The sequence below is a fragment of the Petromyzon marinus genome, unplaced genomic scaffold, assembly GCF_048934315.1.
Source record: "Petromyzon marinus isolate PM22_M1 ecotype Great Lakes invasive population unplaced genomic scaffold, UKy_Petmar_22M1.pri1.0 PM_G_Scaffold_20, whole genome shotgun sequence".
Lineage (NCBI taxonomy): Eukaryota > Metazoa > Chordata > Hyperoartia > Petromyzontiformes > Petromyzontidae > Petromyzon > Petromyzon marinus.
Window position 1 is genome coordinate 401768 of NW_027422762.1, and position 15865 is coordinate 417632.

The window sequence follows — 15865 nt, forward strand, 5'->3', positions numbered from 1 at the left end:
GATCACGTGTGTGGGCGTGGTCTCCCAACGTCAATCAACCAGGTAGGGTGTTGACTGTTGTGTGAGACGTCTCTGTGTGTGTTTTATTGAATAATATTATTAACTTTACTAGGTTCGTTTTCTCTTTCATTTAAACCTGATCATGATCGAAACGTCGTGTTGCCATTATTTAATGTATTATTTTCTCGTTTCTACGTGGACTTTCACGAAATAATCGAGTTTGACCACGAGTTTTTGTGAGATATGCCGCGTAAAATAATAATTATTATACCGTGATACTTACAAATTGCTTCTTCGTCTCATCATACGACGGCTTTGAAATAAATTGAACAGAACAAAAGATTCTACGACACAGTAATTTTTTAGTTTTTTTTGTGCCGTTTGACGGAAGCCTAGGGGTTAATTTGGCGCGCGTCCTAACCGCGCGGTTGACGTCATGTCGTTGTTTAAATGTGATGACGTTGTTTAAATGTGACGTCATGTCGTTTAAATATGTTTAAACGTGATGTTTAAATCGCCCGCTCGCAGCTGGTATGAATGAACCAATTAATTATTTCACTAAGCCGTCGTACAAAACAAGCCGCCCGGCGCCCGGAATCAATCAATTAATCTCTGCGCGGGAGCGGTCGTCTATTTAATTATTTATTTAGTACGTGGGATCACGCGGTACCCGCACTGATCGGAGTCACCCACACACACAGCGGTGACGCCGATCGCTGTCCCACCGCTCCTTTGAGCCCTCTTCACACGCAACGCGTCGGCCGGCCAGTCCGGCGCCAAGGTTTTTACTCCCGGCATGAATGGCGACCCCTTGGCTTGCGGGCCTCCCCTCCAGCCAGCTCCCTGCGGACCGCACCCTGACCTCTTGCCGCCTCCCCTCGGCGGAGAGCGACCGTCCCCCCGGCCGGGGCTCGCCGCGAACTGGGCCCGGATCGGCCGCCCGTGCTCGCTCGTCTTTCCAGCTGCGCGGCGGCGGGAGGGGCGTTGTTGGGGGGGAAGACGCTCGCCTCGGAGACTTTTCTCCGGGCGGTCGTTGTCGGCCGAACCCGGCCCCAGGGGCGTCCGCCGCGGACCGCCGAGGGCGGCCGGTCTTCTCTCTCGCCGCTCCAGAAGAACGCCGATCCCAATTTCCTTCCCCCCATTACGTTCTCAAAGCCCGTCAATCCCCGTGTCACGTGACGTCATCCCGCGCGTCCGCTCGAATCCTTCCCGCGGACGTTTTGAACGCTCTGCGTTCCCCCGCCGCCGCCGACTCGTCGACAATCCCCTCGGTCCCTCGCTCTCTCAGATCCTCCTCCTGTCCGCCTAGGGGCTGTTCCCTCCCACGCCGCCGTGCGCCCTGCCGCAGGGAGCTCGCCTCGGGGGCACCGTCCCCCGTGCCGCGCGGGCTTCGTCGCCGCCGGTCCTGTCAAGCTCTATGCCCCCTTTTAGGGGGGGCCCGCCGTTTAATCCGGTCTGGGAGGGGCTCGGCCAATTTCCCGGTCCGGGGAAACCGCGGGACGTCCCCGCTAGCGGGGGCCCTCGGGTGAAGACCCACCGTGCCAGGTAGATCCCTCCTCGAGACCCTACGGGGGTGCGTGCGGGTGTTTAGTGGGGCGTGCGTGCGGGTGTTTAGTGGGGCGTGCGTGTGGGTGTTTAGTGGGGCGTGCGTGCGGGTGTTTAGTGGGGCGTGCGTGTGGGTGTTTAGTGGGGCGTGCGTGTGGGTGTCTAGTGGGGCGTGCGTGCGGGTGTTTAGTGGGGCGTGCGTGTGGGTGTTTAGTGGGGCGTGCGTGCGGGTGTTTAGTGGGGCGTGCGTGCGGGTGTTTAGTGGGGCGTGCGTGTGGGTGTTTAGTGGGGCGTGCGTGCGGGTGTTTAGTGGGGCGTGCGTGTGGGTGTTTAGTGGGGCGTGCGTGTGGGTGTCTAGTGGGGCGTGCGTGCGGGTGTTTAGTGGGGCGTGCGTGCGGGTGTTTAGTGGGGCGTGCGTGCGGGTGTTTAGTGGGGCGTGCGTGTGGGTGTTTAGTGGGGCGTGCGTGCGGGTGTTTAGTGGGGCGTGCGTGTGGGTGTTTAGTGGGGCGTGCGTGTGGGTGTCTAGTTGGGCGTGTGTGTGGGTGTTTAGTGGGGCGTGTGTGTGGGTGTCTAGTGGGGCGTGTGTGAGTTCGTGGGGGGGGGTGTGACGAGAGGGGACCGCCGGCCCATTTGCTCCCCAGCGATGGAACCACACTTCGCGTTGCTTCCGTCAAACGTCGTGATTTACTTTTATTACTTTTTTTTGCGTTTCAATTTAAAGCTTTCGTGACCGCGAGAGTTCATCCTCTTTGGTTCTTTCGGTAAAGTCACCACCGCGTAGAATGAGAATAAAGTAATAAATTAACACGATTAAATTCTCACGACGTTTCGGCCACAACACAAGTGGCCTTCTTCAGGTGAAAGGAACAAACCTGTCGGGACGACAGGTTATAACAATTTATTATTTTATTCTCATTCTACGTGGCGGTGACTTTACCGAAAGAACCAAAGAAGATATTTTTTTTCATTTTATTTTTTGACCTTCGCGCGGCAGGCAAACGCAGCAGCGTACTACGAGGTACGAATCTTGGCGAGTGCAGCACAATACGATACGTTACGATACGTTCAGTGTGTGTACAGTACGTAGAGTACGGTACGTGGAGTACGGTACGTAGAGTACGGTACGTAGAGTACTGTACGTGGAGTACGGTACATGGAGTACGGTACGTAGAGTACGGTACGTAGAGTACTGTACGTAGAGTACGGTACATACAGTACGGTACGTAGAGTACGGTACGTAGAGTACGGTACGTAGAGTACTGTACGTAGAGTACGGTACGTAGAGTACAGTACGTAGAGTACGGTACGTAGAGTACTGTACGTAGAGTACGGTACGTGGAGTACGGTACGTAGAGTACGGTACGTAGAGTACGGTACGTAGAGTACGGTACGTAGAGTACGGTACGTAGAGTACAGTACGTAGAGTACGGTACGTGGAGTACGGTACGTACCGTACGGTACGTGGAGTACGGTACGTAGAGTACGGTACGTGGAGTACGGTACGTAGAGTACGGTACGTAGAGTACGGTACGTGGAGTGCGGTACGTGGAGTACGGTACGTAGAGTACTGTACGTAGAGTACGGTACGTACAGTACGGTACGTGGAGTACGGTACGTGGAGTACGGTACGTAGAGTACGGTACGTAGAGTACGGTACGTACAGTACGGTACGTAGAGTACGGTACGTAGAGTACGGTACGTAGAGTACGGTACGTAGGTTTAGCGATTTCATGTTAGGGTTAGCACGATACTGTACGTTAAATGCGCGTTAAAAGTTTTTACAGCGGATAGGTTTGTTTCCTGAAGAAACTTTCTATTAAATTGCAGTTCACATAGGTAGGCTAAGAATTTACCTTGTTTTTTTACTTTACATTTTACTGTGCAATGCAGTATTGTAATTAATAAATACATACAGTATATAGTTTACACAGTACGGTACTGTAAATTACTCTGTTTTGCTAAATTATCACCATTCTTTAAGACTCCCGGGTAGGCTAGGGCCATCTTAGACTTAACGATATTTTAGACCTGCGGTGAGGGTCGTCGTAACGCATCTCCGTCGTGAGTGGAGGACCGCTCGACGGGTATCGTGAAATGCGTCGCGTTTAATACTTACACTAGGACTAGCGACGGGAAGGCCACGGTGGTTTGACGGCTCCACAATCTGCGGCGAGGACGGTGCCGACAAAATGTTGCCACGGTGTCTGGTGGTGCTGCTCCTCCTCCTCTCCTCCTTCTCCTCCTTGCAAGGTGATGATCGCCATCGTGTACGTCGTCACACCGCAGCACACAGCGGGGGCATCGCTACTGTATACTACACTATACACTACACTACTATACACTACACTATACACTACACTATACACTACACTACTATACATTATACACTACACTATACACTACACTACTATACACTACACTACTATACACTACACTATACACTACACTATACACTACACTACTATACACTACACTACTACACACTACACTATACACTACACTACTATACACTACACTACTATACACTACACTATACACTACACTATACACTACACTGTACACTACACTATACACTACACTATACACTACACTGTACACTACACTGTACACTACACTATACACTACACTATACACTGCACACTACACTGTACACTACACTATACACTACACTATACACTACACTGTACACTACACTATACACTACACTATACACTACATTATACACTACACTACTATACACTATACACTACACTAGGAGTCTGCGTGCGGTGATCGTGGCAGGTGGCCATGCGGCGATCTCCATCTCCGTGAGGCCGCTGGTCGAGGTGGAACTGGGACGTCCTCTGGTGGTCCCCTGCACGTACAACGTCTCCGTGGCTAGCGGCGTGGTCACCCAGTGGTTCATCGTGAGTACCGCCACCCCCACCCACCCCCCCGCACACCGCCACTTGTCACGGGCAGATACGTACGGTGAGCAAAAGACTCAGCACTGCTACCCATAGACTCAGCACTGCTACCCATAGACTCAGCACTGCTACCCATAGACACAACACTGCCACCCATAGACTCAACACTGCTACCCATAGACTCAACACTGCACCATAGACTCAACACTGTACCATAGACTCAACACTGCACCATAGACTCAACACTGCACCGTAAACTCAACACTGCCCATAGACTCAACACTGCACCATAGACTCAACACTGCCCATAGACTCAACACTGCACCATAGACTCAACACTGCACCATTGACTCAACACTGCACCATAGACTCAACACTGCCCATAGACTCAACACCGCACCATAGACTCAACACTGCACCATAGACTCAGCACTGCTACCCATAGACTCAACACTGCCCGTAGACTCAACACTGCCACCCATAGACTCAGCACTGCTACCCATAGACTCAACACTGCCCGTAAACTCAACACTGCTGCCCATAGACTCAACACTGCCACCCATAGACTCAACACTGCCACCCATAGACTCAACACTGCCACCCATAGACTCAACACTGCTACCCATAGACTCAACACTGCCACCCATAGACTCAGCACTGCTACCCATAGACTCAACACTGCCCGTAAACTCAACACTGCTGCCCATAGACTCAACACTGCCACCCATAGACTCAACACTGCTACCCATAGACTCAACACTGCTACCCATAGACTCAACACTGCTACCCATAGACTCAGCACTGCCACCCATAGACTCAACACTGCTGCCCATAGACTCAACACTGCCACCCATAGACTCAACACTACCCATAGACTCAGCACTGCCACCCATAGACTCACCACCACCCATAGACTCACCACTGCTACCCATAGACTCACCACGCTGTCATCCGCCCGACCGCCGTCGCCAAAACCCCCCCCGGCGCAGATTTCGACAACTTCGCGAGTGAGGATATCGTACCGCGACTTACGTCGCTTCGTGGCCGACGGGGACACCGGCTACACGGACCGCATTGATGCCCAACGTGACGATTCCGCCCTGGCGCTGGACGCGACGGTGGTCGCGGATGAGCGAGACTTCATCTGCCAGGTGTTTGCGGGGCGGGCCGGCGTGGCAGAGGCGACCACAAGAGTGCGGCTGTTTTGTAAGCGAGCTCACGGTCGGGGCTACTCTCTTTAGAATGACGCGCAGTGGGGGGGGGGGGGGGGACGTCCCCTACGACGTGGACCCCCCTTACTTACGGACGTTGCTACGGAGACTCCTTAGTGGACATTACGAGGACCCCCCTTACTTACGGACGTTGCTACGGAGACTCCTTAGTGGACATTACGAGGACTCCCCTTACGGACATTGCTACGGAGACTCCTTAGTGGATATTACGAGGACTCCCCTTACTTACGGACGTTGCTACGGAGACTCCTTAGTGGATATTACGAGGACTCCCCTTACTTACGGACGTTGCTACGGAGACTCCTTAGTAGACATTGCGAGGACTCCCCTTACTTACGGACGTTGCTACGGAGACTCCTTAGTGGACATTGCGAGGACTCCCCTTACTTACGGATGTTGCTACGGAGACCTCTTAGTGGACATTACAAGGACTCCCCTTTCTTACGGACGTTGCTACGGAGACTCCTTAGTGGACATTGCGAGGACTCCCCTTACTTACGGATGTTGCTACGGAGACCTCTTAGTGGACATTACAAGGACTCCCCTTTCTTACGGACGTTGCTACGGAGACTCCTTAGTGGACATTACGAGGACTCCCCTTACTTACGGACATTGCTACGGAGACTCCTTAGTGGACATTACGAGGACTCCCCTTACTTACGGACGTTGCTACGGAGACTCCTTAGTGGACATTACGAGGACTCCCCTTACTTACGGACGTTGCTACGGAGACTCCTTAGTGGACATTACGAGGACTCCCCTTACTTACGGACGTTGCTACGGAGACTCCTTAGTGGACATTACGAGGACTCCCCTTACTTACGGACGTTGCTACGGAGACTCCTTAGTGGACATTACGAGGGCTCCCCTTACTTACGGACGTTGCTACGGAGACTCCTTAGTGGACATTACGAGGGCTCCCCTGCTTACGAACGTTACTGCGTGACGCCTCTACTTACGAACGTTACCACAGTGACTCACTCGCGAATATTTTTGCGTGGTCTCTACTACTTACCGACGTTACTTCTTACGAACGTTACCCACATACGAACAAGCCGGGATCCAGAGGGTCCACGTTCGTTAGTCTATTTTGCCCGTAAGTCCAACTTCACTCCCGTCGATTCCACACGCGTTGCACGGCGTGCACACTGCTGCTACTATACATGACGCACTACCCGGCCATATTTCGGAGTGAGGTCGGACTCAGGAGCAAGTGGCCGATGACGGCCCCGCGACAAATTGACGCACGGGACGGCCCCTCCCCTCGCTTCCCTTCCAGCGGCCCCCACGGTGGCCGTGACGGCGAGCAAGCGGCCCGTGCTGCTCAACGGACAGCGCCACGAGGTGAGCCCTTGGCCTACGTTGACATTCTCTTTGGTTCTATTCGGTAAAGTCACCACGTAGGTAAAAAATAAAACAACAAAAATCACGACGTTTCGGCCACAACACAAGCGGCCTTCGTCAGGTGAAGGGATCAGGCTGTCTCGAGGACAGTGCTGGAGTGAAACACAGCCACGCTTAAAGGTCGCGGTCTGAGCGTGGCTGTGTTTCACTCCAGCACTGTCCTCGAGACAGCCTGATCCCTTCACCTGATGAAGGCCGCTTGTGTTGTGGCCGAAACGTCGTGATTTTTTGTTGTTTTACTTTTTTACCTACGTGGTGACTTTACCGAATAGAACCAAAGAGTATGGAGATCCTTGCAGTCACGAAAGCTTTAAATCTAGAATACGTTGACATTTTTTTATTTCAAATTCCTGTTGCACCGTCCGCTGACGGTCATTTAAGGGTTGTTTTTTTTTTTACCTTCACGGCGTCCCCTTCGCGAAAACGGCCGCACGCCAACAGCTGTGCTGTAGACGCCACCGATTCGTGCGTAGATTCAAACGTGGTTTAGTTTTGGTTAGGGGGATGTCGACTACCTCGCCTGGTACGCAGGAGGTCGTGGGTTCGATCCCGACGTGGACAACGCTACTACCCTGGCAACCCGGGTTCGATTCCCGCTCACGGCCAATACCGGTGACGATGATCTGAACCGGTTCCTGTGCCTCCCCTAGGTCGACTCGGCCTCAAATACCTGGTGCGGTGCGTAAAAACATCGCCAGCACCGGGGAGACAAAGGCGACCGGGCTTGGTGCTGGCCACCCACCCCCTCGTGTGCCGTTCTGGCCTTCATAGGTGCTCGCTAACAGCACTTGCCCCTACAGTCTGTTAAGGCTATACATGGGTTCTTTGTCTTTGTTGTGTGTGTTGGTCTGTGTGTGTTTCTGTGTGTGAGTGTCTCTGTGTGTGTCTCCCTGTGTGAGTGTCTCTGTGTGTGAGTGTCTGTGTGTCTCTGTGTGAGTGTCTCTGTGTGTGAGTGTTTGTGTGTGTCTCTGTGTGAGTGTCTATGTGTGAGTGAGGAGCGGTAGTGTAGCGGTTAGCGCGCTGCGCTATGAACCTGGCGATCCGGGTTCGATTCCCGCTCACGGCCAACACCAGTGACGATTATCTGAACCGGTCCCGGACCTCCCCTAGGTCGACTCAGCCTCAAATGAGTACCTGGTGCGGTGTGTAAACATTGCCACTAGGGAGACAAAGGCGGTCGGGCGTGGTGCTGGCCACCCACCCCCTCGTGTACCGTTCCGGCCTTTATAGGTGCTCGCTAACAGCACTTGCCCCTACAGTCTGTTAAGGCTATACAGGGGTTCTTTGTTGTGTGTGTTGGTCTGTTTCCCTCTCGTGCAGATTGGTAAATGTTTCGTGCACAACGCTTACCCAGAGCCCCACATCACCTGGTACAAGGCTTCCCTGCCCCTGTTGCCATCACCTGGTAAGTATATCTGCTGGTGAATATATCTGTTGGTTAATGTATCTGCCGGTGAATATATCTGCTGGTGAATGTATCTGTTGGTTAATGTATCTGTTGGTGAATATATCTGTTGGTTAGTGTATCTGCTGGTGAATGTATCTGCTGGTGAATGTATCTGTCGGTTAATGTATCTGTTGGTGAATACGTCTGCTATAGTGCCGTGTATTGCATTGTGTACACTATTACGTGGTGCAGTGAGTAAACATCGCTAGCGCCGCGGGGACAAAGCTGGCGGGGCGTGGTGCTGGCCGCCCACCCCCTCGCGTGTCGTGCCGGGCTGCCACTCGCTAACAGCACTTGTCCCAACGGTCTGTTGAAGTCCACACGGGGGATCTTTGTCTTTGCATGCGTGCGCGTGGCTAGACGTGAAAGTGACGCGGACGGTAGCGACGGAGGCCAACGGCACCTTCGCCGTGACATCCGTCCTGAGCTACAAACCGGAGGAGCGGGATGTGGGAGCCGGGTACCGCTGCGTGGTGAACTACACGATGCCGGGCGGCAGGAGCGAGGCCTTTGCCTCGGAGACGATCCACGTGGGGCTGCATTGTGAGTACACGGGACACCAGGCAGACGCCGGTGCACAACGAACGCGTGTGACGTGCACAACAGACAAATGTGTGTGACGTGCACAACAGAAAATACATGCCTGACGGACCATCTTATTGGGTTAAGGTCAAATTAAACACAGAGACTACCACTGCCTATGAACATTTGACTTTTGAACGTTCAGAGAGACGCTCAAACCTGTTTGTAAGTCCAGTTGCCTGTTCGGAACGAGAGTTGTAAGTTCAACCGCCACGCAATAGATGGCGGTGGTGGCTTTTACATCTGTAGAACATGAACAACCAGTGGCATCTACATCTACAGAACGTGAAGAACCAGAGGCATCTACATCTGCAGAATGTGAAGAATCAGTGGCATCTACATCTGTAGAATGTGAAGACCAGTGGCATCTACATCTACAGAACGTGAAGAACCAGTGGCATCTACATCTACAGAACGTGAAGAACCAGAGGCATCTACATCTGCAGAACGTGAAGAACCAGTGGCATCTACATCTGAAGAACGTGAAGAACCAGTGGCATCTACATTTGCAGAACATGAAGAACCAGTGGCATTTCGATTTAAAGCTTTCGTGACTGCAATGATTCATCTTCTTTGGTTCTTTCGGTAAAGTCACGTAGAATGAGAATAAAATAATAAATTGATAAAATAAAATAACACAATAATATTCTCACGACGTTTCGGCCACAACACAAGCGGCCTTCATCAGGTGAAGGGAGCGAGACTGTCTGGTAGGACAGCGCTGAAGAACCAGTGTCTCCAGCGCTGTCCTACCAGACAGTCTCGCTCCCTTCACCTGATGAAGGCCGCTTGTGTTGTGGCCGAAACGTCGTGAGAATATTATTGTGTTATTTTATTTTATCAATTTATTATTTTATTCTCATTCTACGTGACTTTACCGAAAGAACCAAAGAAGATGAACCAGTGGCATCTACATCTGCAGAACGTGTAGAACCAGTGACATCTACATCTGCCGAACGTGAAGAACCAGTGGCATCTACATCTGCAGAACGTGAACAACCAGTGGCATCTACACCTGCAGAACGTGAAAAACCAGTGACATCTATATCTGCAGAACGTGAAAAACCACTGGCTTCTACATCTGCAGAACGTGAAGAACCAGTGACATCTACATCTACAGATAGTGAAGATCCAGTGGCATCTACAGAACATGAAGAACCAGTGGCATCTACATCTGGAGAACGTGAAGAACCAGTGGCATCTACACCTGCAGAGCGTGAAGAACCAGTGGCATCTACATCTGCAGAACGTGAAGAACCAGTGGCATCTACATCTGTAGAACGTGAAGAACCAGTGGCATCTACACCTGTAGAACATGAAGAACCAGTGGCATCTACATCTGCAGAACGCGAAGAACCAGTGGCATCTACATCTGCAGAACACGAAGAACCAGTGGCATCTACATCTGCAGAACGTGAAGAACCAGTGGTATCTACATCTGAAGAAGGTGAAGAACCAGTGGCATCTACATCTGCAGAATGTGAAGAACCAGTGGCATCTACATCTACAGAACGTGAAGAACCAGTGGCATCTACATCTGCAGAACGTGAAGAACCAGTGACATCTACATCTACTGAACGTGAAGAACCAGTGGCATCTACATCTGCAGAACGTGAAGAACCAGTGACATCTACATCTAAAGAACGTGAAGAACCAGTGGCATCTATAGCTGCAGAACGTGAAGAACCAGTGGCATCTACATCTACAGAACGTGAAGAACCAGTGGCATCTACATCTACAGAACGTGAAGAACCAGTGGCTTCTACATCTGCAGAACGTGAAGAACCAGTGGCATCTACATCTGTAGAACGTGAAGAACCAGTGGCATCTACATCTACAGAACGTGAAGAACCAGTGGTATCTACATCTACAGAACGTGAAGAACCAGTGGCATTTACATCTGCAGAACGTGAAGAACCAGTGACATCTACATCTACAGAACGTGAAGAACCAGTGGCATCTACATCTACAGATCGTGAAGAACCAGTGACATCTACATCTACAGAACGTGAAGAACCAGTGGCATTTATAGCTGCAGAACGTGAAGAACCAGTGGCATCTACATCTACAGAACGTGAAGAACCAGTGGCATCTACATCTACAGAACGTGAAGAACCAGTGGCATCTACATCTGCAGAACGTGAAGAACCAGTGGCATCTACATCTGCAGAACGTGAAGAACCAGTGACATCTACATCTACTGAACGTGAAGAACCAGTGGCATCTACATCTGCAGAACGTTTAAAACCAGTGACATCTACATCTACAGAACGTGAAGAACCAGTGGCATATATAGCTGCAGAACGTGAAGAACCAGTGGCACCTACAATAGGCGGCATCCCGGGACGGAATGGCGTGTTGTACTATTTGAGTTGTTGTTGTTTTGTTGTTGTGTTGTTATTGTTTTGTTGTTGTTGTGTTGTTGTTGTGTTGTTCTTGTGTTGTTGTTTTGTTGTTGTTGTTGCTGCTACGAGGCGGGAGAGATGCCCTGGCCCAGGCGTCGAACCCACGTCGCCTGGGGACGACTTTCCTCGCGCTGAACCGTCGCCTCTCGCGCGTCGCGCGTTGGGGGAATCCCGGTGGGGGTGGGCGCGACGGCTCGTTCCACCCCGTCCACCCCGTTCCACCTCGTATCGTCGTTCCACCTTGTTCCACCTCGTTGTATCGTCGTTCCACCCCATCCCACCTCGTGCCACCCGTTCCACCTCGTTGTATCGTCGTCGTCGTCGTCACCGCGAGACGAGGTGGAGGCGACCCCGACTTGGACGTCTGGGACACGCCGAGAGCCCCGCGGCTCCGCGGATTCCTCCGCCGGCGGCTCCTCGGGGGGAAGTCGAGAGCGGACGGCGCCGCTTGGCCGCGAGTGAGCGGGCGGTCGTCTTCTTCGGTCCTTTCGGTAAAAGTCGCCGCCGCCGCGTAGAATGAGAATGAAAATAATAAATCGATGAAATAAAATGACGCGATGAAAATTCTCACGACGTTTCGGCCACGACGCAAGCGGCCTTCGTCAGGTGAAGGGACGAGACTGTCTGGAGGACAGCGCTGGAGCTCCAGCTGCATGAGTCACTCCACAAACAACAGGAGCATCAGTCCAGACAGTCTCGTCCCTTCACCTGACGAAGGCCGCTTGTGTCGTGCCCGAAACGTCGTGAGAATTTTATCGCGTTATTTTATTTTATCAATTTATTATTTTATTCTCATTCTACGTGGTGGTGACTTTACCGAAAGAACCAAAGGAGATGAATCCTTGCAGTCACGAAAGCTTCAAATCGAGATTTCAGCGGGGGGTTGTCGTCTGTCCTCCTCGCCAGACCCGGAAGACGTGAGGCTTGGCCCCACCGGGGCGACCCAGGTCACGGCCGGGGCGACCCAGGTCACGGCCGGGGCGACCCAGGTCACGCCCTCGTCGTCCGGGATACCCGACTACAAGTGCGCAGAGGTACCCAGTCGCTGCGTCACGATCACCACCAGCACCACCACCAGCGTACTACCACCACCAGCGTGCCACCACCACCGTGCCACCACCGTGCCACCACCACCACCACCGTGCCACCACCACCACCGTCACCACCACCAGCGTGCCACCACCACCGTGCCACCACCGTCACCACCACCACCAGCGTACCACCACCACCGTGCCACCACCACCGTCACCACCACCACCACCAGCGTACCACCACCACCACCACCGTGCCACCACCACCGTGCCACCACCACCACCGTGCCACCACCACCACCAGCGTGCCACCACCACCACCGTCACCACCACCACCACCGTGCCACCACCACCAGCGTGCCACCACCACCACCGTCACCACCGTCACCACCACCACCGTCACCACCACCACCACCACCGTCACCACCACCACCACCACCGTGCCACCACCACCACCGTGCCACCACCACCACCAGCGTGCCACCACCACCACCGTGTCACCACCATAACCACCGTGCCACCACTACCGTGCCACCACCACCACCACCACCTGAGTTTGATTCCCGCTCACAGCCAACAGCAGTGATAGCGATTATCTGAACCGGTCCTGGGCCTCCCTTAGGTCTACTCAACCTCTAATGAGTACTTGTAGTAAACATCGCTAGCACGGGGGAGACAAAGACGGCGGTGGTGACGGTGGTGGTGACGGTGGTGGTGGTGACGGTGGTGGTGACGGTGGTGGTGACGGTGGGGGTGACGGTGGTGACGGTGGTGATGGTGGTGCGTGACATTTACGAAGATGAGAATGAGGTGAGTGGCACAGTAGGGGGTACAGGTGGTGCACCGTGCCAGGCATCTCAGTCGACCCATGGCACCGTGGCACCTGCTGGGTCTGCCTCGTGAACCTCCTGCCCGCGGGCGTTCGACACTTCACGTGGTGGCCTCGACGTGCACACGGCCTGGCGCGAGCGCCGCGGTGACGTCACCGCCTGTGGGCGCGTCGTCGCGTGTCGGTGAGCGTTCGTGTGTCGGTGAGCGTTCCGGGGGGGGGGGGGGGGGGGTGGTGTAGCAGAGAGAGCGCCCGACGCTCCATGGAGCCTCACGGCCGTCGCCTTCCCGGCGCTCTGCGTGCCTCAGGCCGGGGAGGCGGTGTCCGGCGGGGCCACGCCGGCCCCGCGGCACGCGAGGCCGTCCGGGGGGAGCGGCGGCGACGGCCGCTCCCGGTGCGTCACCTCGCCGCCCTCCGTGCCGGGCCTGGTGAGGTCGCGATCCGTCAAGGTCACAGTGGAAGGTAACCGGGGCGGCAGGAGAGAGAGAGACTCAGCGATGACGCTGAGTCTCTCTCTCTCTCTCACATACCACTAGCAGAGACGCCACTCTCTCTCTCCACTCTCTCCACACTCTCCACTCTCTCTCTACTCTCTCTCCACTCTCTCTACTCTCTCTCCACTCTCTCTACTCTCTCCACTCTCTACTCTCTCCACTCTCTCCACTCTCTCTCCACTCACCACTCTCTCCACTCTCTCTCCACTCTCTCTCTACTCTCTCTCCACTCACCACTCTCTCTCCACTCTCTCCACTCTCTCCTCTCTATCTGTCTCCACTCTGTCCTCTCTCTCTCCACTCTCTATGTTCTCTCCTCTCTCTGCTCTCTCTCCACGCTCTCTGCCCACGCCGTCTCTCTCCACTCTGTCCTCTCTCTCCACTCTCTCTCTTCTCACCATTCTCTCCTCTATCTCTCTCCACTCTCTCTCCACTCTCTCTCCTCTCTATCTCTCTCCACTCACCACTCTCTCTCCACTCTCTCTCCACTCTCTCCACTCACCACTCTCTCTCCACTCACCACTCTCTCCTCTATCTCTCTCCACTCTCTCTCCACTCTCTCTCCTCTCTATCTCTCTCCACTCACCACTCTCTCTCCACTCTCTCTCCACTCTCTCTCCTCTCTATCTGTCTCCACTCACCACTCTCTCTCTCCACTCACCACTCTCTCTCTCTCCACTCGCTCTCCTCTCTATCTGTCTCCACTCTTTCCTTTCTCTCTCCTCTCTCCTCTCTCCACGTTCTCTCCTCTCTATCTCTCTCCTCTCTATCTGTCTCCACTCTGTCCTCTCTCTCTCTCTCTCCACTCTCTCCACGTTCTCTCCTCTCTATCTCTCTCCTCTCTATCTGTCTCCACTCTGTCCTCTCTCTCTCCACTCTCCACGTTCTCTCCTCTCTATCTCTCTCCACTCACCACTCTCTCCTCTCTCTCTGCTCTCTCTCCGCGCTCTCTGCCCACACCGTCTCTCTCCACTCGCAGGAGGAGCGGAGGAAGCGGAGGAGTCGGGACGTGGTCTACCGTGGATCATCATCATCCTCACCATCATCTTCGTGATCGTCCCCCTCCTCGTCGTCATCATTTCGGCCCTTCATCACGTTTGCTCGGGAGAGTCGGAAGAGGAGGGATCGGGAGGAGAGGCGGCGATCGCGGTCGGCTTCGTCGCGAGCGAGGAGGAGGAGGGCGGTGGCCACACGCTGGCGCTGCACAGGGCCACGGGCGCGGCCACCAGGCACGGCCGCAGGTCGCTGGCCGAGATGTGCGGTCGTCACTGACGAGGCAGCAGCGGTGTTGACGGCCTGCCGCTGCCTCCAAGACACACGGAGCCGTGAGGCAGGCCTGCAAGCAGGCTCCTCGCCACCGGCGCCGCCGCCGCCATCGCTATCGTCAGCGCCAACACCGCCGTCGTCAACATCACAACCATCGTCACCACCACCATCATCACCACCATCATCATCACCTTGTGTCTTTTGTGTTTTGAGCTCAGGTCGCAAACACGGATCGAGCCATGACATTTTGAAGATCAGTGTCTCTTATTTGTTTAAACACGAATCTAACTGACATTTTGTAGATCAGTGTCTCTTATTTGTTTAAACACGAATCTAACCGTGACATTTTCAAGATCAGTGTCTCTTATTTGTTTAAACACGGATCTAACCGTGACATTTTGAAGGTAAGTGTCTCTTATTTGTTTAAACACGAATCTAACCGTGACATTTTGAAGGTCAGTGTCTCTTATTTGTTTAAACACGGATCTAACCGTGACATTTTGAAGGTCAGTGTCTCTTATTTGTTTAAACACGGATCTAACCGTGACATTTTGAAGGTCAGTGTCTCTTATTTGTTTAAACACGGATCTAACCGTGACATTTTGAAGAACCGTGAGCAAACAGCCAAGGAACAGGGAAAGCTGATACCCTTAGACAATGCAATTTGTTTTTACGCAGAGATGGTTACAGTAAATCAAAGAGTACAGTTACTTAATCAATTTTC

The 15865-nt window shown here is 53.4% G+C and overlaps 1 protein-coding gene across 1 annotated transcript; it reads left to right on the forward strand.

Moving 5' to 3' along the window:
* LOC142912389 (basal cell adhesion molecule-like) lies at positions 1-15244 on the forward strand. The gene is made up of 10 exons (XM_076060558.1): positions 1-42; positions 3667-3795; positions 4327-4451; positions 5441-5657; positions 6963-7027; positions 8408-8492; positions 8895-9077; positions 12428-12555; positions 13690-13843; positions 14855-15244. Exons 2-10 carry the CDS (start codon positions 3735-3737, stop codon positions 15145-15147), a joined length of 1311 nt encoding a protein of 436 aa, XP_075916673.1. The 5' UTR covers positions 1-42; positions 3667-3734; the 3' UTR covers positions 15148-15244.
* The last annotated feature ends 621 nt before the right edge of the window (positions 15245-15865 follow it).

Bases quoted from the DNA above. Each gene is read 5' to 3' on its own strand.
- LOC142912389 (XM_076060558.1), top strand. From the start codon at position 3,735: ATGTTGCCACGGTGTCTGGTGGTGCTGCTCCTCCTCCTCTCCTCCTTC. The intron at 3,796-4,326 runs GTGATGATCGCC...TGATCGTGGCAG, and splicing joins CTCCTTCTCCTCCTTGCAAG to GTGGCCATGCGGCGATCTCC. The intron at 12,556-13,689 runs GTACCCAGTCGC...TGCGTGCCTCAG, and splicing joins CCGACTACAAGTGCGCAGAG to GCCGGGGAGGCGGTGTCCGG.